The sequence below is a fragment of the Pantherophis guttatus genome, chromosome 2, assembly GCF_059756535.1.
Source record: "Pantherophis guttatus breed Tessera chromosome 2, ASM5975653v1, whole genome shotgun sequence".
Classification (NCBI taxonomy): Eukaryota; Metazoa; Chordata; class Lepidosauria; order Squamata; family Colubridae; genus Pantherophis; species Pantherophis guttatus.
The window spans coordinates 102264405-102287907 of record NC_142064.1 but is presented as its reverse complement, the minus strand read 5'-3'; the positions used below and the strand labels follow the sequence as shown (position 1 = coordinate 102287907).

Here is a 23503-nt window from a genome sequence, read left to right as displayed (position 1 = left end):
ATTTAATGCTTTTTCCCCCTTTTCTGATTTTAACTGTTTAGCCTTATTACATGTTTTTATAGATCCAAGATTTTACAATTGTCCTTTAAAAGATTGTTGACTTGGTGAGAATATTGCAATTTTGATTTTTTATTTTCAATATTTTACAATGCTTAGATAAATTTTCTATCGGCTTCTCTTCAAGTCTCTGGACAAAGACTATAAATAGCAGTGAGGTGGCTTAAGAAGAATGTAATGTAAAAAAATTGTGTGAGTTCCATCTGCTGACATCCATAGGTTACTGGCAGTTTGACAATGGAAGGGTATCTTGTTTGTGTGGGGAGTGGGTTTTTTAATCATTTGGAACATATGGCTTGTTAAATTGTTACAAGCACAGTGCTTGAAAAGAGATATTGGTAACCTTCCCAGGTGCTGCAATCTTCAGCTTATCGTGGGTTCTACTGTGGTTGTCTTCACCTCTGGTATCTGTTGCTGCACTACCAAAGAATAAACTGATAAAACTGTAATTGGCAAGCACTTGAAATGCTTATTGCATTAAGGATGTAGCAGGAAAAGAAATATTTTTTCATCTTATTTTTAATTTTACAACCGTATATTTGTACAATTTGTTCTACTGTACACTATTTATGCAGCAGTATTCTGTTTATTTTTATAAACCACTTCTCTTTAAAAGAGGCCTTGAAGCAGCTTACAATAACATTCAAAATGATTAAAGAATTACTTTTTTTCACCTAACACAGTTTTTATTTATGCCAAGCAGTTGAAATTCTGAACTCTGAGTAAAGTCTAGGTATAGAAGACCAGGTTCTTTTGAGATTCAAAACCTTACAGGAAAGGTTTCACTAATGTTAGTGTGTTGTGTTTTTTTTTATGGTGTAGGAATCCCTAGAACCTGACCAAAAACAGTTTGCTGTCCGGGGAGTTCCTACTTTGCTTGAGGTCTCTGGCTTCACCTATTTCTATGGTGCCTTCATGGTGGGCCCTCAGTTCTCCATGACACGATATCAGAAATTGGTGAAGGGTGAGCTGACTGATGTTCCAGGCCAAAGACCCAACAGGTAATCTTCCATGCTGAGGCCTCTACAAACCAACTGCCAAAGTCTTTCTCGTTAAGGATACATCTATGCAGCTCCCAAACTAGCCCAACATTGTTGATACTATTTGCATTGGGAGCCATTTGGGGATTTTCACTTCTTCAGGAATATGGCAGAACCCTGACAGAATAATCTTTTAGTTGTGAAATGCTGATGTTATGTGAACCATTTCAACCAAACCACATGTTCCCCTTGTTTTGAAATATGACACTAGAGGGAGTCTGGATTTTCTGACATTTGTTACAGCTTTGTTCCTGCTCTTAAACGTCTACTTCTGGGAACTTTCTTCATGATAATCTACACTGTGGCATCACCTTATATTGATGAGGAATATCTTACCTCTGATGATTATATGGTAAGTAGTGCTAAAGGCTTCTATAACTTCATATTAAGGAGAATAAAATCAAGAATAAAAATAGTGTTTGGCTACATTAGGATTAGTTTAGCTCACAAGAAACTTTATAATGATCATCTTTTGAATAACAGCATAAAGCTCTCTGACCTACTGTTTTTCAATTTTGTGCCATTCAAATGTGCTGAATTTAAATTTCCAGGATTTCAAACCAACATAAGATTTGAAATGCAACCAATCTAAGGGGCATTAGATTGAATAGCTTGCTTTTAGTCATCTGCTAATACAAATGCAACAGTATCCCTTGTTCCTAAAACAGCACCAGAAAAACAACCAAGTATCTTTCTTTACCACTGTTTTTCCCCCCCCCCCCACTATTTGCTTTTATACACACACACACACACACACACACGTTTTGAAAGTTCAACTTTTTATAAGTAGTATCTTTTGATGAAGGAAAACAGTGTCTATGTATCACTACTATCTACAATAAAGCTACTTCATGAGTTACCTGAGTCAAATTCGCAGATGTTCTCTGTGGGAATGCATGTACTCAATGCTTTGATTTACACATCCTAACAATTTCTTAATAGTTCACATTTTGCCTGCCATGGCTTTCTTGTATGCTAATACTGTTCCAAAATTTGAGACCAGGAAAGCTATTTCTGAAAGTGCCCTATTTCAGGTTCTGAGGTTGGCCTTATTTTTACCTAAGATTAAATGCTGGACTATTAAAAATAAATTTGCTCCTTCTGGCTTTTAAGCGGGGACATTTTTTTTTTGTATTTACTGTATGATTTTATTTTAATATTTGAAAATGTCTTTAAATATAAAATACTTTTATGATCGGTTTATGATATTGAAGTATATTTTTATACCATAAGCTTGGGAAATGTTTAATTAATGCTAGGTATTTATACAAAAAATGTTTTGGCTTCTGACACTAATCTTATTTTACAAATGTGCTCTTATAATGCAGAAACTGTCCTTCTGGTTTCGCTGCTTTTATATATTGATCTGGGGCAAGATAATGCTTTACAAGTACGTTACCTGTTGGCTAGTGACGGTAAGCCTGGAAGTTGGCCAATTTATTTCCTTTCTTAATTTGGGGTCACCTTTGTTTTGAAAAGGACCAACCCAGCTACTAAACAACAATATATATACTGAATAGAAAAATAAATAAAACAAGTAACCACAAAACATAAATTTGTTAATCTTCAAAGCCCCTCACGAGAGATGCATCTTTATAGAGAGAGAGTGAAAGGCAAACACAGTTCCCAACTGATATTTAGGCTTTTATTACTCGGGCAGCTGAGGGCAGCTCTAGCTAATCTAACATATTCAGTAGTTTAAAAAAATCAATCCTGTACCCAGGAAGCAGTTTGGATTTAGTGCAAATCTTGTACCAATTTACATCATCCAGACGCTTTTCAAGATTACTCCCACATAGAATCTGTTATAATAGTTCAAGCTGTCACTAAAGTGGGGAAAAGTAGCTGAATGTGACCACTTCAAAAATCATTGTAGCTAGTGGGTTTCCTTTAATTGTTCAAATCTATGCTCCTCACCACAGCTGCCACATGTGAATCCAGATCAAGCTGGAGATCTCTTCTTTCAGGGAGAGTCTCATCTCTAGCTCACTTTGCTACTAATTAATTTTAGCTTGTTGTTCTTCATCTAGCCCATAATCCAGGACTGAATGTTTTCTAATCAGGTTAGAGAGAATAATATCTAATTGGCAGAATTTAATAATCCTATGTTATTTTCATTCCAGGAAGGAGTTTGCATCTTAACTGGACTAGGCTACAATGGAAGGGATGAAAAGGAGGTACCACAGTGGGATGCTTGTGCCAACATGAAAATCTGGACATTCGAGACAACTCCTTATTTTACAGGAACCATTGCCTCCTTCAATACTAACACCAACAACTGGGTAGCCCGGTGAGCATAACTTGGCTGTTTTCTGCAGAACCATTTGAGTCAGCTGGACAGCAAGAGGGATGGGATGGGACGATAGGATTGTGTTTGGGGAGATTAGGTGATTTTTGTGTGCAAAGCCTGAATGAACAATTTGCAGCTCCCAGAGTATTTTTGACCACTACTGCAGAAAATCAGCTGCAGGTCTCCCAGGGAATTTGAGCAACATAATGCACAAACACAAAAACAGAGAAAACTTAAAAACTCACTCAATCATATGACTCTGCCCGCTTGCATCATTGCCTAACCCATTGGTTTGTAGTCCTCTAAAAATGTTAAGCCTCCTAAGATTGCTGTTTGTCTCGAAAAGCAGAGAATATACAGCTGGAGGCTAAGAGAATTGGGCTAATCAATGCCTAGAATGGGAGTAAGAATTAAATGTATGTTGTTTTGTTCCATGATTAAAGAAATGCAGCTAAAGTCTCCTCCCACTTCCACAAAAAAAAAAAATATTCTAGGAATTATTTTGACTAAGAGCAAGGAACTATTCAGAGCACTGAAACAGTATCCCTGATTTCTGGTATTCCCACTGAGGACCTTTTATATTTGGAAGTTTTAGTAAGCATCTTGTATTCTCACACCATTCAAAGCTAGAGACTGCTAAATTTTAACATTTGCCCTTTATTTTGGACAGCCTGAAGTTAAAGAATAAAATGTTGGCAGTTTCTTGGATGTCTTTGTTAAGTGTTTTTTTTCTGGAGAAACAAAATAATGTTGACACTTGCCCTGACAGTATTACATTTCCATTCCTAGCTATATATACAAACGTCTGAAATTCCTGGGGAACAAGTTACTATCGCAAGCTTTATCTTTGCTTTTCCTGTCCCTCTGGCATGGGCTACACTGTGGGTATCTAGTTTGCTTCCAAATGGAGTTCCTGATTGTCATTGTGGAGCGGCAGGTGAGGACCTTTTAAAGCCTTATCTTAAGATAATATTTAATATCTGGATCCACTTTAAAATGAATGAATTATAGATTGACTGACAAAATTGTGCTGAGGCATCCGTGGGCACAAATAAGAATAATCAGACAGTTTAGCACATGGATGAATCCAGCAATTATCACAATGTGCAAAGACTCTTAAGTATTGAAAGTTGCTTTTGAGCTTCCTCAGTGACACATTTATGCTAAGTTGTTAAGTTGAACTCTTCTTAAGAGAATTAAATAAAATGTTAAGTCTGTGCATTTCAGTGTGCAGAAGGCATTAGTAAATGTAAATCCATGCAGGAAAATAAATAAATGCAGATTACATTCTTTGAGGTAGTTGACAGCTGCAACACATTGGCTTAGGGAAACAGTCTCTTGATGAACCCAGGACAATTTCAAGCTGAGCAGTTCAAGGCTGATCGGCAACTTGTGATAATTTATTGAAATACCAAATGATTGTTGAAGCAACTACTGCTAGAGTGAGATGGCAATAAGCTCACTGAAGAGATTTTTCTGGGAGGAAGGAAAGTAAAAAATGGGTAAGCAGCACAGAGCCATGTTTTGTTTGTTCAACTGTAAGCGTAAAGCTTATTATGGTTTTGGTTTTTTGTAATTACAGGCTATTAAACTGGTAAATGACAGTCCATTTCTGTCTGCTTTGGCTTCAAACATCATACTGAGGCCCTTCTTCTACCTGATTCAGCAAATTATTCACTGGATGTTCATGGGATATTCTCTAGTACCATTTTGCCTCTTTACCTGGGAAAAGTGGATTAAGGTACCAAAGGAGCCCGATTCTCTATTTCCCCTCTATTTACTGGCTGGAGAAAGAAACAGCACACTGACTTCCTCATCCTCTTTTGCAGGTGTACATGTCTATTTATTTCGCAGGCCATGTGTTGTTCTTTACATTGCTGTTTATATTGCCTTATTTCCGAAAAATATTTGTGCCACGAAAAGAAAAGTTAAAGAAAGATGAGTAACGGCCAAAAGGTGAGAGAACTGCTTTTGACTAGTCACTAGTGCATAGTGGTCTTGGATGACATCTAGTTGACCTTTGTTTTTCCTTTCAGATTGTACCACGTGTGCATTTATTACAGGATGGTTGAAGCATCACCTGCCAAATTTGCTGTGGACGAACTGTATTACAGTGACTGGGGTGAAAGAGCACAGGGGTCAAGACCCCAAACTAAGGGAAACAGGCTGCAGACCTCTTTACCCTTTCTACAGGTTGCCTTATCTCAACTTCTCCCCAGACATTTCCACCTCTGCAGTGTCAAGATGATTGTAAAGCACTTGATCCAGCTGCCATCTAGGAATGGAGCATTTGCCTGACTTTTTTACTTTCCAATTCCACTAGATAAAATTGGTCCAAGTTGGTTTTTCATTCATGCTTCAGCTGCTTCTTTTCACCAGATTTTGGAACTGGTACTGTTTTTCTATTCTTACTAGTTTTATTTGTAACTTATGGTAAAAATGAGGAACATAGTTAAATGTGATATACTGGTTCTTCAGAGATTGACTTTGTCTCCTGGATACACATGAAGGTTACCCATTTTATCTTCACACCTTGTTCTTGTGCCTTTAATGAAGTGCACCACAGCAACCGAGTACGCCTCTTTTTGTACAGATAATTGCTTACATACAATACCAGTTGTACAGATTCAGCAGTGGTGAGTACACTTTAGCCAAAGTGTTTGTTCTGATAATTCTATTTCTCCTGATCACTTGGAGGAGACAAAACAGTCACAGGCATCTTCAGGAGGGCAAGTAACAAAATAGTATGCATATCTTATCAGTTTGGCATCACTGGACTGTGAGGCTACCTTTGGAAACAGTGATGGTATTGATGTTATTCAGTGGTCTTTAGCCTCCAAAACTGTTTATTCAACAGACTTGCCATAGTTCATGGAGAAGCAGGGAAGTATTTTTTTAGACTGGGTATAGGTGAAAACACTGTCTTGAGACTTGCCAGTTGTATGTGACTGTCATGGCAAAAGCATAGCAAATCACAAAGGAAAATTAAGTCTCCAGAAGTTTTCTATAATCCCAGAGGACATTTTAAAGGGCCTAAAAAACTGAATAAACAAATAAGATGCTAGAAGTTAGGGCTTTGTGCCATACCAGTTTCATATTTATTTTTTGATTAAAATAATTTTGGGGAGGAAAAAGAAATGGGGTGGAAAACCTGGTGGAAATATACAGCAACTATTGCTAATCATGAATTAAGAGCTGTGGTGGTGCAGTGGTTAGAATGCAGTATTGCAAGCAAAACTGCTCACTGCTAGGAGTTCAATCCTGACCGGCTCAAGGTTGAGTCAACCTTCCAAGGTTGGTAAAATGAGGACCATTTGTTAGGGGCAATATGCTGACTCTGTATGCCATTTAGAGAGGGCTGTAAAGCACTATGAAGTGCTAATACTGCTATATACAAAAATTATTTATTTACTACAAAAAAGTAATTAAGGATGTATTTCCCATAAATAAGGGTACAGTACATAACATTTACAACAAAGAGCCTGTTAGACCAAAATATCATAGGCTACGAATCTATAAGCAAAACAGGAAGTTTATACCACTCCCCACATTTCTTCAAAAGCTGTGGTGATTTTAGCACAAGTCAAAGCAGCAGAGAGTGGATAGTTGCTGATAGAGATGGTCTTTTCTGTGTAGTCAACATTAAGCTAAAAAAGAACAATGACAGTCAAGTTTCTAAAGCATATAGGTTACATTAATATCTAGATGAGAATATAAATTAGACAAATGATCTAACTTTCCAGAAAACAGATTTCTGTCTCTAACTCTGTAAATTGGTGCACTCAAAAAAATCAACTCCATAATTAGTGACTATTAGCACTATCCCTCTAGTATTCCCACCCTCACGTTAAGACACTTAATCCAGTTCTATAACAAGGGGCAATATAGGTCCGTGATGGTGTAGCCATATCAGTGGGCACGCCAGCTGAGCTCTGGCGTCATGCGCGCACCGGCCAGCTGATTTTCGGTCCTTCTGGGCCCACCAGAAGTAGGGAAACAGGCTGTTTCCTGCCTCCGGAGGGGCTGGGGAAGGCCTGTTTTTCTTTCTTATCTGGCTCCAGATCCTCTCTCTGCATCTGCACAGGGCGAAAACAGCCTTTCCCACTCCCCCGGAGACCCTCCAAAGGCTTGAAACGGCCCATTTCCCAACTCCCGGAGGGACAGCAATTGATGTTTTTTGCTGTCCCCAGCCTCCAGAGACTCCTAGAGAGGTTGGGGACAGCAAAAAACGTCACTTCCTGTCCTACTGGGAGTTGGAAATAGGCCGTTTCAGGCCTTTGGTGGGCCTCTGAGGGAGTGAGAAAGGCTGTTTTCTCCCTTCCCAGATAAATAGAGAGGATCTGGAACCAGGTAAGAAAGAAAAACGGGCCTACCAGGCCATTGCATGCCAGGAGCAGGGGTGTGTGTGTTTGCGCATGCATGCACAGGGCAGGGCGCATAGAATTATCGGTGTGGGCACACGCGCATGCCCCTCCCCCGTCCCCCCTCTCCTGGCCCGCAATGGCAAAAAGGTTAGCCATCACTGATATAGGTAGTCCTTGATTTAGACCAATTTGAAGACACAACAACACTGAAAAATATAACATTAGCATTTTTCATACTTACAACTGTTGCAGCTTACCCATGGTAATTGATCAAAATTCAGATGCATGGCAACTGATTCATATTAATGACAGTTGCTGTGTCCTGAGGTCATGTAATCACCTTTTGCAACCTTCTGATAAAGTCAATGGAGAGGCCAAATCAACTTAACAGCTGTGTTATTAACTTAAAAACTGCAGTGATTCACTTAACAAATGTGGCAACAAAGATTGTAAAATGGGAAAAAACTCACTTAACAAATGTCTTGCTTAGCAACAGAAATTTTGGGGGTCAATTGTGGTTGTAAATCAAGGGCTACCTGAATTACCTTTGCTGCCAGAACCTCAAGATGGAGGTGAGATCACTGGCTAACAAATAAAGACAGTCTAAGAACATATACAAGCCTTACCGATCCATGAGCAAACGCTCCCACGATTATGGCTATAGGGTCTGCAGTAGGGACTAGGTCACGAATGTCTGTCACCTGAGGGGCTGAGAAAGAGGTGCCTATTTTTGCGCAGCCCACAGGGAGGTGATCTGTCACTGGGTTCTTTATGACCTACAGAAGAAAAGCTGGATTAAGCTGGTAATAGAAACATAATTAATCTTCTATAGAATCATAGTAGAATTATTACCTTTAACAGCTTTTGAGGGCCATCAGCAGCTCTGACACTAAACTTATGCAGCAGCTGAACTAAGGAGAGACAAAGAAACATTGAGAATACAGAAGCATATACTGTTAGTTGCTTGCAACTTATCCCATACAAGCAGTGGTTTTCAGAATATTTTCTTTTTCCACAAACTAATGCATAATTCATGACCACCTACCCCATATATACTTGAGTATAAGCCAACCCAAATATAAGCCGAGGCACCTAATTTTACCACAAAAAACTGGGAAAACTTATTGACTCGAGTATAAGCCTAGGGTGGGAAATGCAGCAGCTACCGGTAAATTTCAAAAATAGCTCAATCAGCAACCAAGCTAAAAACAAGAGTAAAAATCCTAAATAAACGTACTGTATATCCAAGACCAGAGATATACCGGTACTTGTATTCAGGAATGCTTGGGCGGAGCAAGGGGGCATGACCAAGCACGGGTAAGACTATAAAGGCTACGTCATTGGTCACAGCCCGGGAGAAGAGCAGTGATATCAGCAGTTATCGAACCACCCACAGAGGCTGCAGGCGCCCACAGATGAGCGGGAGAGACCGGAGAACACCTGCACTGCAGGTAAGTGGGACCCTCACTCGAGTATAAGCCGAGGGGGGCTTCTTCAGCATAAAAAATGTGCTGAAAAACTCGGCTTATACTCGAGTATATATGGTAATTAAATATGACCTGACAGGGAAAACTAATATCCATTTATCAGCCCCAGAAAGGTAAAGTGATTTAATTTAGCACACATAAGGTACTATTATTTTAAACCCAGATGATGGCGCTCTAGCCTTCTTACCAGACCAATGGACTGATAAAGTGCAGAATCATACAGAAAGCCAGGTTGTCTACCCATTAAGAGGTTGAATGGATTCTCATTTGCAATGTAAAGCACAAGTGACTGTAAGACTCAGGACCATATATGGAGCCTTTGACCCTTTTAAAAATGGTGCCACATGGTAAAATGTTAATGACATAAATATAAAATAGATGGAACATAATCACATCCATGTATTTCATTAAATTATAATTATATGTAAACTACAGTGAACTTCACCAACTTTTTATAGTTCAATTCCCAGCATAATTCCAACCTTTTATTTGTTCCTCTTTAAGATCTTACTTCTTGTACTGAATATAAAACATCTTGTATTTCCATGCTCAACAAAAAGGCAAATATGTTCCAGAAACAGTGCTGGAAAATCCATTGTTTTAGTAAGTTATGCTAAATGATGGACAGGTTATAAACTAACAGTACCAGGAAATATAACTATTTAGGTTACCCCATATAAACATTCTGCAAGACTGTGCACCTGTACCAGTAAAAGATCCCAAACTAGACTAGTTTAATAGTCTACAAAGATCCACAGACAAACATTGCTCAGTATACTTAATTCAGGGCGATGTATCTTAGTTGCATTTCTTACCCATAAGACCACAAAAACGATCAAAGGTGCGAGGAATTCTTGTCTGTGGATTGACTTCAATAAGAACGTTTTTTTCTGTATGGATATATACTTGGAGAAGGCCAGCTCGATTCAAAGGACTATCCATGAGCATCAAGAGACTCTAAATTAAAAAATGGAAAATCATACACGTACCTATTTAGAAAGCAAAATCTAGGAAGTATCTCAGAACACGGATGTCAAACTTGCGGCGTCACATTGTTTTTTCCCTTCGTGGAGCTGGAGTGGGCGTGGCCTATGCGTGACACATCCTGCCCGCAGGCTTCCAGTTTGACACCCCTGTCTCAGAACAATTAATGACTATTGTAAAGAATATTTGAGAAAGAACAGTTCCTGAAGAAAGTATTTGTGTGTGTGTGTGTGTGTGTGTGTGTGTGTGTGTGTGTGTGTGTTTGTGTGTGTGTGTGTGTGTATAAAACAAAGAGCTGATAGTGAAAAAATAAAAATGAGCATTTGTGGTTTGATTCAAAAATAGAATTGCCAGCATTTCTTGCGTTTTCATTTATGTAATTTCCCAATTAATATTTCAGGAACAGAGGTGGGCCATAAAACTGGACTTAAACCTGCATAGAATACCTGGTGGGTGATGTCTGGTCGAACTCCTCCAGGGTCTCTGCCATTCCTCAGAAGCAAGGATTTATGCTTGTCACAATTAAGCAATTCATATGTTTTCCCAACCTTAAAACAATAAAACAGTGCCAAATTAGGAAAAGCTCCCATCCATACTACTAGATAAACTTTTCTATTGGCTTCTGAACACTCTGATTCTACACCATTGGTTCATAAGCAAGAGACATTTAAGTTCTGTATAACGCATCTTATGGCACTCCATAAACTGAATTTGTGGGAGGAAATGGCAATTTTATTTCTCAAGAGAATTCCCCTTATCAGTGCTCTTAATCTAACACAGTATTTTCAGAAACTAAGACTCTGCATCCCATACTTAGTTATGACCTTAAAGACACCTATGCATAAATATATCGCCTCTGATAATACGGCTCCATATAGCTATAATACCTCCCCTCGGTTCTTCTTCCCGGCATTTTTTTTTTAAAGCCGTCCAAATGTTGGGATTACAATTTCCAGAATCCAGAGTGACGATTCCGGTGGTTGCTCTCGCTCCGCACGTGGACATAACCAGCTTGGGAATTGCTGGCCGAGAAACGCTGCCATCAGAACAGGATCTTTCTCCCTCACACAGATGAAATCCAACGTGTTTCCGAGAAAGGCGATGAAGCCACTCCCGCCCATCCCGAAGCAGCTTTTGGCTTTGGCGACTGCTTCGGAAGGGGAGTTCAACGCCGCTTCTCCTCCCGGACCCACCTCCGTACTCTTCCCCGGGCTTAAAGGTTTGCCCAGCGCTCTCCCGGACAGTGGCCAGCAGCGCTTGCCCGCACCTTGACGCTCTCCAGCGACGCCCCCTCCAGGATCACCACCAGCCGCCTCTTCCCGGCGCGGCGGGGATCAAACCCCTCACCGTCCGCAGAGCCTCCCTCCGGATGGGGACGCTTCCTCACGGGGTCCGCCGCCATCTTTAAAGCGGCGAACTCGCGCCTTTCTCCCACGGGCTCAGCGGCTTCCTCTTCCAGGGTCAGCCACTTCCTGTTCCCGAATTGCCCTTTGGCTTCAAGGCGCTCGAGCAGCCCCGGATGGAAACCAAGCCCCGCACTGTTCGCAGGGGAACGCGCTGCATTTCCAGAGGGGCCGAGCCGCAAATGACGAAGCGCCCCTAGGCTTCCGGGCTGCCTCGAGGTGCTCGAAGGCCGCGCCTGCGCCAGCGGAAAAGCCCTTCCGGCCCGGGCCGCCTGACCCGGAAACGCTTTTTCGGAGCCCGCCGTTTCCTGTGTCCTTCTCTCCAGCTTGGCGGCGTGACTGGCGAACGAGGGTGAGGGTTGGTTATCCTCGGAGGCGGCTGCCGTGAGGTTTTCTGAGAGGAGCGCTGAAGCGTTTTCAGAGCCCCCGCCTGCTTCTCCGAGGATGAGTCCTCTTTAGTGAAGGGGCAGCAGGCATGTCGGGGAAGGGAGCGGCTGGTTGATTCGGTGCTTTAATGAGACCGTTCAAAGAAGGGGCGGGCTGTGGAATGGGGGGATTTTATTCATGATTTAACCGCTGTGCTGAACGAAGTCGGGGGGGGGGGGCGGCGCTGAATTCGTTTGCATTACCCCGGGGGTGCGTGGCTTTTTAGAAGCCTGCAACTTCTGCACGAGGTGATGTTCCTTAATGAAAACTTAACTTTTGCTCTTGGCGTCCTAGCAGTAAAGAAGGGCTGCTTTATCATAACATCTTGTTTAGATATCTAGCTATGGGAAGTACGTTTATCGTGGTCTGTATAAGTGGTTAGCATCACTCGTGTTGGTGTGGTTCTCAGTGCAGAATTCTTTATCCAGAGATAATTGTATACATAAAATACTTAAACAACACCAGTCCACCTCTCCCTCCAAGCTTAATCAGAAAGAAATTTTGCAGAATTGTGTAATTGTTTAATTGTGAACCTGCCTCCATAACAAGGTTGCCATGGCTCAGAGCCTGAAGGACTTTGCTGGCCGCCTGCCTACTGGCCCGCGTGGAATGAGCACAGCTTTAAAGTTGCTCTTGGGTGCTGGAGCTGCAGCCTATGGAATCCGGGAGTCTGTCTTTACAGGTAAGGTAACTTTTATTAATTCTTTAATTAATTCTTTAATATCTCTCTTTTGTTCAACTGTTGATGATAACACCAGAATGCTCTTGATTTCTGCAGTGGAAGGGGGTCAAAGAGCAATATTCTTCAACCGCATTGGTGGAGTTCAGCAGGATACTATTCTTTCAGAGGGACTTCATTTCAGGTACTCATCTAGGGGATTATTTTATTTTATTTTTTATTTTTTATTTATTTTTATATGCCGCCCTTCTCCGGAGACTCAGGGCGGCTTACAATGCATTAAGCAATAGCCTTCATACTTTTCTATATTTTATACAAAGTCAGCATATTGCCCCCACAAACCAGGTCCTCATTTTACCCACCTTAGAAAGAATGGAAGGCTGAGTCGACCTTGAGCCTGGTGAGAATTGCAGGCAGCTGGATGTTAAATGCTGCCTTAGTAGGAGGCATTAGCCTCCTATGCCACTCAGGCTCCTTATAGGTGGTGTAATAGGGAAAAAAAAGCATTTACCAGGGAATTTCAAAACAATATTATCCTCATATCAATGTTTCCAAATAGATCCTATTTCCCCCAAATCTAATTTAATATTACTTCAGCTTGGCAATATTTTTTTTTAAAGTTTCCCTAAGAAAACCCTCATTGATATAATTTCTGTTAAGATAGTGCTTTTAAAACCTTCAGAATTTTTTTTTTTCATTAAAGTGTAAGGTGTAAGTTATGTGGTGATATTTATATCTCCCAAGTAAGAGGCATACGATTTTTTTTACATCTCATTCAGTTATAATCTTTGCTAATCTCCACAGAATTCCTTGGTTCCAGTATCCAATAATTTATGATATTCGAGCCCGGCCCCGCAAAATTTCCTCACCAACAGGATCCAAAGGTAAGAACAGAGTTGTTACTTCCTAAGAAGTCAGGGTTATGTATGTAGATATTTCTCTATCTTTAGTTTTTATAACAATGCTGCAGTGAAGCTTGTACTAAGAATGATGTCACAAGAGTCTTGGTAGTACAGTGGTCTGAGGCACCCTGTTATTAAGCTGGTTATTAAGACCAGCTGCCTGCAATTACTGCAGGTTCGAATCTCGCCAAGGCTCAAGGTTGACTCAGCCTTCCATCCTTTCTAAGGTAGGTAAATTGAGGACCCAGTTGTGGGGGCAATAAGCTGACTTTGTATAAATATACAAAAGGATGAAGGCTATTGCTGAGCACATTGTCAGCCGCCCTGAGTCTCTGGAGAAGGGCGGCATATAAATCAAAATTAAAAAAAAAAAAATTTAAATCTATGAGTGGTGCATTATGTGGTAGATAGGATTTGTGCTTCCATAATTTTGAATTTTGCATTTTGTATCAGTTTTGACATCCTTCTGTTTGTACTTCATGGAAGAGCACACAGTTCTCTGGCCAGAATTTAAATTAAGAACTTCAGAATAATTGATTCTGGGTGGTGTAATTGGATATATAATTAGACTTGAGAAATAAAATGCACTTTAGAGATTGTGGTTGACTTAATTTCGACTCTAGATCTACAGATGGTGAATATCTCCTTGCGTGTTCTATCAAGACCCAATGCTATAGAATTGCCCAGCTTATATCAACGACTTGGACTAGACTATGAAGAACGGGTTCTTCCTTCCATTGTCAATGAAGTACTCAAAAGTGTGGTAGCAAAGTTTAATGCATCACAGCTCATTACCCAACGAGCTCAGGTTTGTCCTTTTCTGATACCAGGCCTGTCTTCTTGCACTTAATCCTACTTTTCACAGCTGTGTCCAATAGTTTGCTGATTGCAGATGATTTACCATATTTTTCGGAGTAAAAGACGCACTTCCTCCCCCATAAGAGGCTGAAAATTTGGGTGTGTCTTATACTCCGAATGTAGCTTTTTCGAAGCTTTTTTTCAGCCCTAATGAGGCGCTAGCAAGTGAAGGTTTCTCATTGCTGCTCCCTCCGAGGATTAGCTGTGCTTTAGAAGCTGTTTTTCAGCCCTAATGAGGCGCTAGCAAGTGAAGGTTTCTCATTGCTGCTCCCTCCAAGGATTAGCTGTGCTTTAGAAGCTGTTTTTCAGCCCTAATGAGATGCTAGCGAGTGAAGCGATCTTCTGCACTTCGTCTGCTTTTCTCATTGCTTCTAGCTGTGCTTTAGAAGCTGTTTTTTATCCCCAACGCTCAAAACCAGCAAACTAATGTGCTGAAGCTGACCAGACTAAGGACGCTAGCCAGATGGAATACTATTAGGCAGAATTTTTTTTTTCCTATTTTCCTCCCCAAAAACTAAGGTGCGTCTTATACTCCAAAAAATATGGTATGTATTAAGCAATTATTTAGGGAATAAATGAGATCTTTTGCAAATTTCCTTTAGACAAGAAATTTAGCAGATGTGCATAGACAAGTAGTGCAATGTGACTGCAAAAGTATTAAATGTAGTTTTAGGATATTTTTTATTCTGCTTTGTTCAGATCCTGCATTGATTATTAAGCCCAGTTCTTTTTTTCACAAGTTTTTATTTTATTCAAAACAAGATTAAAATACAAAATACAGAACTCAAAAAAATAATAATCCAAAAGGATAAAAAAACCCACAAAAGAATCAAAGCATTAAAAAGGTGCCTCAAAAAGACATTGTACACACATTATCCCCTCTAGTTGAATACTGATTAATATATTACTGCAACATGAGTTCCCACCACTTGCAAAACAAGCCCTCCAAAAATGTTTAAACTACTAAATCTATTTGCAACTTGACCTGTTTTCTATATGTTATATTAATGACCAAGTAGTTAACAGAAAAAATATTAGTAAAACAAAACAAAATTAAAGTTTCAAAACTCTTTGTTAACAGGCTATTGCAATCCACTCGTACTACAGCATCTTATCTATCTCAAATCATCCCAAAAGTTATAAATAAATCATCTTGGATCAAATATCCATGTTTGTTTCTTAATATCCTCTCTAGTCAATTGTTATTTAATATAGTAAATTCAGTCTCCAAAATAGGTCTTATCTTACAATCAAAGTGCACTAAGAAGTAATTGCCAATTAACTGTAATAAATCCATCCAGTCTTCTTCAGACTTTGTAGGAATCTATCTCTCTCCCTTGTTGTCAAAGCCAAGTTAAAAGAATGTGCAGACTTAAACTTCGAAACAGCAGATAAAATCCACTTTGCTGGTTCTCCAGCCATGAAATTATCTCTTTGATCTGGAACTGGATCAAAGTCCTTTTGTGTATCTTCAGCCATATCCAAAGATAAAGTTTTAGATCTTAACATTCTTTTAACAATCATTAAAGTTTGTCAAGTTTTTGAGAAGGAATCCAGCTAAGGAGCTGCACATTTCACTACCCTGCTTTCTCAGGTTTCAGAAACTGTTCAGCCATCTTAATCTATGAAACTTATCCAGGGAACAAGTATGTTTGTCTTTATATTTCAATCCAAGGTTATAAGAAAAGTTCAATGGAAATAAACTCCAGGTGCTTTGCAAATTCACAAAATACAGAAACCAGCAATGAGAGTCTGAGAACTTTACAATCCCTAGCTAAACATGGTGTTTATGGAAGGGACAGGATATCCAGAACAACATATATCAAAGGGCGGGGGGGGGAGAGAAAAAGCAATTAAGAGTCCAGCAACGGGTTGAAATAAATCAGCACCCAACCATTAATCAACTTAAACAATAAGCAAAATAAAAGAAGTCAAAAAGTGAAAGTTAAAATTCCAGTGTGCTTAGAAAACAAAACTTTGATAGGAAGATGGATATGCCCAATGACTTTTTGATCACTTCCAGAGAGAATTGGAATCTTCAAGACCCACCTTGCCCACTTGATCAACTATCGTCCAAAAGTTGGCTCACTCCTAAGTGCTCCTGTTCAAAACCAGGAAGCAGCACTGCCAAAGAACCAGCTTTAGCAGTGAAATTAGCAGATCATCAGTAAGAGGAAAAAGAAACTAACTGTGCAGCAGCCATCTTGAAAAACCAGTAGTAAGCCCAGTTCTTTAAGAATTATGACCAATCGTTTTAGAAAAACTTATTCTTCTTAAGAATGTAAGAATTTACAAAATAAGGTCAGAAAAAGGCAATACCATTGGATAATTAGAAACAAGGTATTATAAAAAGAGACTGAAAGGATAGCGAATATTTACCATACTTTTTGGAGTATACACTTCTTTCCCCTCTAAAAGAGGGTGGAAATGTTGGTGCATATTATAGACCGAATACAGCCATTTTTGGCCTCCCGAAAGCCCATCCTGTGCGTCCTGTTTTTCACAAAAACGGGATGCACAGAGAGCTTGGGAGGCCTGCAGAGTGCTCCTGGGGGCCAGGGAGGGCAAAAACCAGACACATGGAGGTCAAAAACGAATTTTTTTTGTTGTTTTCCTCTTCAAAATCTTGGTGCGTCTTATACTCCGGTCCGTCTTATAGTCCAAAAAATACAGTAGTCTTTAAAAGAGAAAAGTGATGGGGATGTGATACCACCTTTCAGATACCTGAAAAGCTGAAATTGAGGAAAAAACACTTTAAAAGACAGTTCTGATTTATGACTTTTTAAGTTTGTTTGTTAGATTTAAATGTTGCTCATCCCACTATCCAAAATTACAGGAAGGCATATTATGTTTAAATATCAAACGGTAACAGCAGTTTAACAATAGAATTGAATCAGACAGGTGTTGGAGTCCTCTTGCTGAGATGTGTTGGAGCATGAGGGGGTAGGTTCTTGTACCAAAGGGATAGTGTGCAAGGATTTAAATGGTCACTTCAACAACATGATTCTATGATTTTTATGATTTTGTGACTTTCTGGGCAAAGGGAAATTCCTTTGTGCAAGAACTGTGGGTTTATTTTTTTAGGTATCTTTGCTTATCCGACGGGAACTGACGGAGCGAGCAAAGGATTTTAGCCTTATATTGGATGACGTAGCTATTACAGAGCTGAGTTTTAGCCGAGAATACACAGCAGCAGTTGAATCCAAGCAAGTGGGTGAGTTGATGCTTAAGTTAAAGGAAACTGTAACAGCTGAAGAAACCAGAAAAAAGAAGATGGTTTGAAAATAAGATCATGCTAACAAAGGGCTGCGGGGAATAATATTCCTGAAAAATTCTTTCAACACATGAACATATGAGAGGCAGGTGGGCAGCTGCTCAAAGTATTGGTAAATTCTGTACTAACCAATTCTCCTGCCTTATAATCCAGAATAGGGTGTATGCTGTCCACCTTGAGTTTCTGAGTGCACACATGCACACAGATGTAACAGGAGAGAACAGAAACACACAAAAGTATATTTATGTAGCATGTTACTTTGTTATATAGGAACAGACACCACCTATGGTTACTGCTGGTAAGATTGACAAGAACACTAGAAGGCACACTTTACATCATTTTCCAATGTCATTTTTAATTGCCTGTTTTTTTGAAGGAGGGCTGTTTATTCCATGATTCACATGGATTCGTCATTTGAACCATTTGCTTTTACTCTTGTCATAGACTGTAGCATAACCTACCTATATTATGTTGGCTCCTGTCTTTGGTCCTTTTGTCTTTTGCTTTCTGTGGCAGCCATACTTTCCCCCTCTGTCCTCAATTCCTGCTCTTCCATTCTCCTGAATTGGATTCCAGATTATCCACAGTAGACCACCTGTGATTTAATGTCAGATCACTCAGTGGTTAGGTTTTTTTCCATTTTGTTTGATAAGAAATCAATTTAATTTGAAGATGAGCTAGAGTGGAATATTGAGACCATTACATTAATTGAATTTACTTCCCACATAATTTTTATAAGATAGGGTGTAGGTGTAAATCAGTTAATTTTAAAGTTGAATATTTTAAAAGTATTTTTAAAGTGAGATCAGTTTAATGCCAGTCATATTGTAATTTAATGTAAGCAATTGGAAGAATTGAAAAACTATTTAGTGTTCTAATCCCACTCTTAAAATGATGCTTCCTACAGCACATTACTCAAATGCTATATTAGTTCTCTGCATGAAAAAAGGTTGGGCTCTTGTTTTAAATTGGGGTTCTCCAAATGGTCAATCTCACTATCTCTTTTATTATTATGGTTGATTCCACAGTCAGATAGATGTTTAGACTGGTTTTGGTATTTTTATTCACCTATCTGTTGTTGTTTCTAGTATTAGTTCAGTATTATTTTCATATAAATATTTGAGGGATGATGAAAAATCTGAAACTTTATGAAGCAGTTGAAGAGTTTGGGGAGATTTATTTCAAATAAAGAATAATGTTTATTTATTGTAATATCATGTAATCCATTGTAATACTAGCTGGGTGACCTTGTGGTTGTCGCTGACTCTCAACCTAATTCACCTCACAGGGTTATGAGGAAAATAGGAGTATTAGATAAGTTCACTGGCTGGAGTTGTTTATAAAAATAATAAAGGCAGAATATAAAATTAAAGACTGTCCAAAAAGCTGGAGGTTTGTATTTGGCTTTCCAAGCTGAAAAGTCCAGTAATTTATTTGTGACTGAATATTTAATAAATACCATAAATAATTAGCAACATCCTGGCATTTCCACATGTGTATTACATTACTCTGGTTCTTGCCAAGTTACTAATTTTTCTCTGTACTCTAGCCCAGCAGGAGGCTCAGCGAGCACAATTCCTTGTGGAAAAAGCAAAGCAAGAACAAAGGCAGAAGATTGTTCAGGCTGAAGGTGAAGCCACAGCTGCTAAAATGATATCCTTGCTTTGATGTGAGGGGGAAAGATTGCTACAGGTTTCAGGCGCTTTGGATGCAGCAGTAGACTGCCAGAGCATGCTAATCTTCACATAGTGTGGTTTCAGGTAAAGTGATTCAACTTAAACATAGCTGAGGGGATGGCAAAAGATGAGCCTGAGTTCAAAACTTTTAAGAAATGCAACCTTAACTGATTACTCACATTGGAGAAGCCCTCAGCAAGAACCCAGGTTACATCAAGCTGCGCAAGATCCGTGCTGCCCAGAATATCTCCAAAACGGTGAGTATTGGACTAGTGGATTTGCTTTCATGTATATATACACACACACATATGTAGACATGTACACCCTCAGCTGCTGCTTTCGCATTGTACCAGGCCAAGTGATGAATGCAAGGCGAATATGATATGCTTCTCCTGATGTTCATTTTTACCATCAGCGCCTGCTGATCTCCCCCATCTTAGCAAGAGCCAAGAAGACTTTGACTCTTGTTGTAAGAGCAGGCCCACATCATTTCAGTGGGCTATACCCAGTCGTGGTCACTTGCAGAACATGTGTCACAGACTAGGAAAAGGCTCACAGCAGGAACAAAAACAGATGGAGAAGCAGAATGAATTTGGGCGTTTAGAATACTGATGGACCTGGATCTATCTGAAATTTGTGACAGAAAACAAATTAAAATTCCACACCCATTGTCTTGTGTTCTGGGATCTGATCAAACAGCCCATACTGAGGACATCAAAAGAATTAATAAACTTTCAAAAGGGAAGAGATAATTTTGTCCATAGCATCCTTCTACAGAGACCTTGCTTTTTTCTTGTGCATGGCGACTCTCATGGTTTAGGTGCTATTACATCAGTCTTTCCCAACCCACTCCATTCTGGTTACACTACACTTCATTATGTTCATGCACCATGCTTGAAGGGGATCATAGGAATTAAAGCTGCAAACCCCTGGAGGGGATGAGATTAGGGAAGGATCCTCTAAATATTGAAAGAAACTTCTGTGCTTAGGTATGTTTCTGCCAACCCCCCCCCCCTCATGTGTTTCAGGATTTTTGCTAACTGCCTTTTTTATCCACTGCCCTGAACATTTTACAGATTGCAGCATCTCAAAACCGTGTGTATCTTACAGCTGACAATTTAGTGCTTAATCTACAGGAGGAAAGTTTTACAAGGTGAGTGGCTTGTGAATATCCAAGTAACTGATCTACAGAGTTTAGATTTTCCCCAGTGATGAGTTGTAGTTTAAGATGATTTAGGGAAAGTTCAAAAGACTGTAGTAGACTGTAGAAAGAAGTGGTAGGATGGGGACTAGGAAGCTGTTTATTTTATGCTGCTTTTTTGAAGAAGAGCAAAGAATATAAATGTAATAATATATCTTGCTCTCTGTGTGTAGCATAAATCCAAGTCCCAAAGCATGTGTCATAAACACTGAGGTTTAGCAGCCGTTGTAAATTTTTCTAATCCTTTTCTTCTCTGTCCTCTCTCTTCTGGTGCTACTATGTGTTGATCCGGATCCAGAGGAAGGTAAGACACATCTCTTTCATACAGTCTTTAATTTGAGAAAATGACTTGAAGTTATTTCTGATTCATTTGGTAATGCTACATGATATATTTATAAAAGCTGTAGGCGGTAGATATTGCAGCATCTGTTGTTTGGAATACACAGTCCCACTCTTGTGAGAGTGAAAGAGAAGTTCTTGTTCTGAGAAGGCATCAACTGAAATAGTGCTTTTTTTCTGCAATGTCTTTATGTTATCCATACACAAACCTTAATTAGTTAAAAGTCTTGATGAATCATCTTCCTAGATTTTGATAGATGTAAAACAGGACCATGGCAAATATGAAGTCATCTAGAGAGCTGGGAATTATAGTGGTGAGGAGAGAAGCACACAGAAAGTAAGATATGGAGTTGACTTCTCCACCTGAACAGTATGTCTGTATAGCTGTTTGATGAGATTTTGCTCTTTGGAAAAAGAGACTACATAAGAGTAAGTTTGGGCTCTTCTTTGTAGATTCTGGAACCTTGTTAGGTTAAACTGCCCTGATGCATGAACAGTCTCCCACAGATGCTTGATTCTAGCTTATAGGCAACCACAGGAACTATGAATTTAATAAGAGTTGCCTGGATGGGTTTTGCATAGTTTTTTCCCACCCACTTTGGAGGACAGGCTGGCTATTTTTCTGATCCAAACTTTTTATTCCCCCTTGAGAAAGTCAGTTTATGAAAAACTTTAAGCTCCACATGCTTTTTTATTTCTATGGAGAAATCTTGAACTGACAAATAGTGGGATCAAGAGGAGATTAAGTCACCACTCTTCCTTTTTCTTCTGCTGAAAATAAAAAACCTCCAGTGCTTTTCAGCTGAAACTGCATGGAAAGTTGCTCTGTGTCCAGCTTGACCAAGCACTCCATCCAGGGTACAAAAATGTGGTCATTGTCATCTCCAAAGTACAATAAGTTTTGAATTCAAAGCTATATTTTCTCCAGGCTAATAGTATTACAAAGTTATTGTACTTACTTTCAAACTGTAGAAAGTGAAGTGCCAAAATGAACAAACTAGGTATAGCTTCCCAGAACATCTATGACAGCAATCTTTAGCTGGTATTCCAGTTCCGTTAATAGTTTCATAGCAATTAGGTGGTGTTCATAAAAGTACGGAGGAAGGACCCATAGTCTTTCACATGAATTGAGCAGACCTTGTTTAAATGTTTATCTAAAAAGATATGTAGTTTAGAATGTAATGTGAAATGTTATGTGCCTGTATTATATTTAAATAAGAATCTTTTATATAAAATATTCATTAATACAGTAAGCTGTTAACTTTATGTTTCATTTGGGGTTTTCTTTCTTTTTAATAGTGTTTAATGATTTATAAACCACCCAGATTTGTTAAGAGTCAGGTTGCATATAAAATTGATGATGATGACATTAGGACAAAATGTTGAAAAAGTAGGAAGGAACATGTTCAAGAACAGCTTGTTATAGTCTTCCATAAATGAAGTAAAAAAAGAAAAGGAAGGTTTTCTAGTGGTTCCATTCTTAGCATTTTTCATTTAAATGATTATTATTTTATGAGTTAATCAGGCAAGGTTTGGTTACAAAGGGATTTAGAGTAAATTTCTCAGACATTTGACATCATTGTCTCTCTTCCCTTAATAAAATCAGTTATCCAAAGCTGAGTTAACTTTACTCCCATCATGGAGCAGGCTGAAGAAAAATAGAAAAAATACAGAATTTCTATATCCAAACAACAATTACAAAACATTGTAGAAATTAAACAACAGCATAGGACAAATATGCTTTTCTGCCTCAAGGAATTACTCCACCAAATTACATATATATGTTTAAACCCTTAATTACTCTTGTTCTGTGTTAACCATAAAAATTAAGGCTTGATTTTATGCTTGGTCCCCAAGCCCATATTGTGGTACGTTTCTCACAGTTCTTTGTTATGTCTTTGTTTTTCTTCCAGCGACAGTCTTGTCATAAAACAGACAAAGAAATGAAACAGCGATTGCCTCTTTGAACCGTGCAGATGACTGACAGAATGAGAATTCTGGGCTTTTGGATACTGTACCTTTGAGGCCCATAAATATTCTCTTGGGATTTCTTTTCCGTTGTCATCTTCATCCTTGTCAATTTCCCAACTCATCCCTGCCTAAAGGACCTTTTCTAGCTAATGTGGCTCCATTTTTCTGAGAATATCAATAAGAATAAGAATTGGTTTTATTGAATGGAGTTCCCTTAGATACTTAATCCCATCCTGATGGATCAGATGTTTACTGGGAGAAACAAAGAGCATTGCATTATGCAATTTTCCCTATTGGGGCTGATTTTTTAAGTAGATCAAATAGTTGCTGTTAAGTTTCTGATGGGTCTGTGTTATGCCTTATATATAAAATCCCTGGCTCTTCCATTTTTCATTTCTGACTTACTTTTCCATTCCCTGTTCCCTATTGAACATCTCATCTCAGGAATAGATGGGTCACAGGACTTTTGCAAGTGCTGTGATACTTTATCTATGTAACTTCGGTTGCCTTGTGATTCACATCTTTATTAAATAAAATCAGGTCCAAAACTCA

General features: G+C 39.1%; 3 protein-coding genes across 4 annotated transcripts in view; 2 read left to right on the top strand and 1 right to left on the bottom strand.

Annotated features, from left to right (window-relative positions):
- The window catches only part of LPCAT3 (lysophosphatidylcholine acyltransferase 3), a 17618-nt gene extending 11660 nt beyond the window's left edge, over positions 1 to 5958 (top strand). Inside the window, exons 6-13 of the mRNA XM_034411008.3 lie at positions 880 to 1058; positions 1341 to 1449; positions 2426 to 2512; positions 3221 to 3387; positions 4177 to 4324; positions 4970 to 5128; positions 5217 to 5343; positions 5424 to 5958. Of these exons, the coding sequence (XP_034266899.2) occupies positions 880 to 1058; positions 1341 to 1449; positions 2426 to 2512; positions 3221 to 3387; positions 4177 to 4324; positions 4970 to 5128; positions 5217 to 5333 (966 nt within the window). The 3' untranslated portion in view covers positions 5334 to 5343; positions 5424 to 5958. The remainder of the gene's footprint in view (positions 1 to 879; positions 1059 to 1340; positions 1450 to 2425; positions 2513 to 3220; positions 3388 to 4176; positions 4325 to 4969; positions 5129 to 5216; positions 5344 to 5423) is intronic.
- On the bottom strand, positions 4025 to 11859 carry EMG1 (EMG1 N1-specific pseudouridine methyltransferase). The gene is made up of 6 exons (XM_034411011.3): positions 11490 to 11859; positions 10669 to 10770; positions 10054 to 10195; positions 8604 to 8662; positions 8378 to 8527; positions 4025 to 7034 (listed from the first exon to the last, which is right to left on the bottom strand). Exons 1-6 carry the CDS (start codon positions 11622 to 11624, stop codon positions 6921 to 6923), a joined length of 702 nt encoding a protein of 233 aa, XP_034266902.1. The 5' UTR covers positions 11625 to 11859; the 3' UTR covers positions 4025 to 6920.
- PHB2 (prohibitin 2) lies at positions 11847 to 23503 on the top strand. Of its 2 annotated transcripts, none has more exons than XM_087886508.1 (9): positions 11847 to 11977; positions 12601 to 12733; positions 12830 to 12914; positions 13535 to 13614; positions 14256 to 14440; positions 17575 to 17704; positions 19314 to 19419; positions 19622 to 19697; positions 20517 to 23503. In XM_087886508.1, exons 2-9 carry the CDS (start codon positions 12607 to 12609, stop codon positions 20595 to 20597), a joined length of 870 nt encoding a protein of 289 aa, XP_087742634.1. In that variant the 5' UTR covers positions 11847 to 11977; positions 12601 to 12606; the 3' UTR covers positions 20598 to 23503. The 2 variants fall into 2 exon arrangements, with proteins under 2 accessions (XP_087742634.1, XP_087742635.1); XM_087886509.1 differs by having other exon boundaries at positions 11911 to 12098.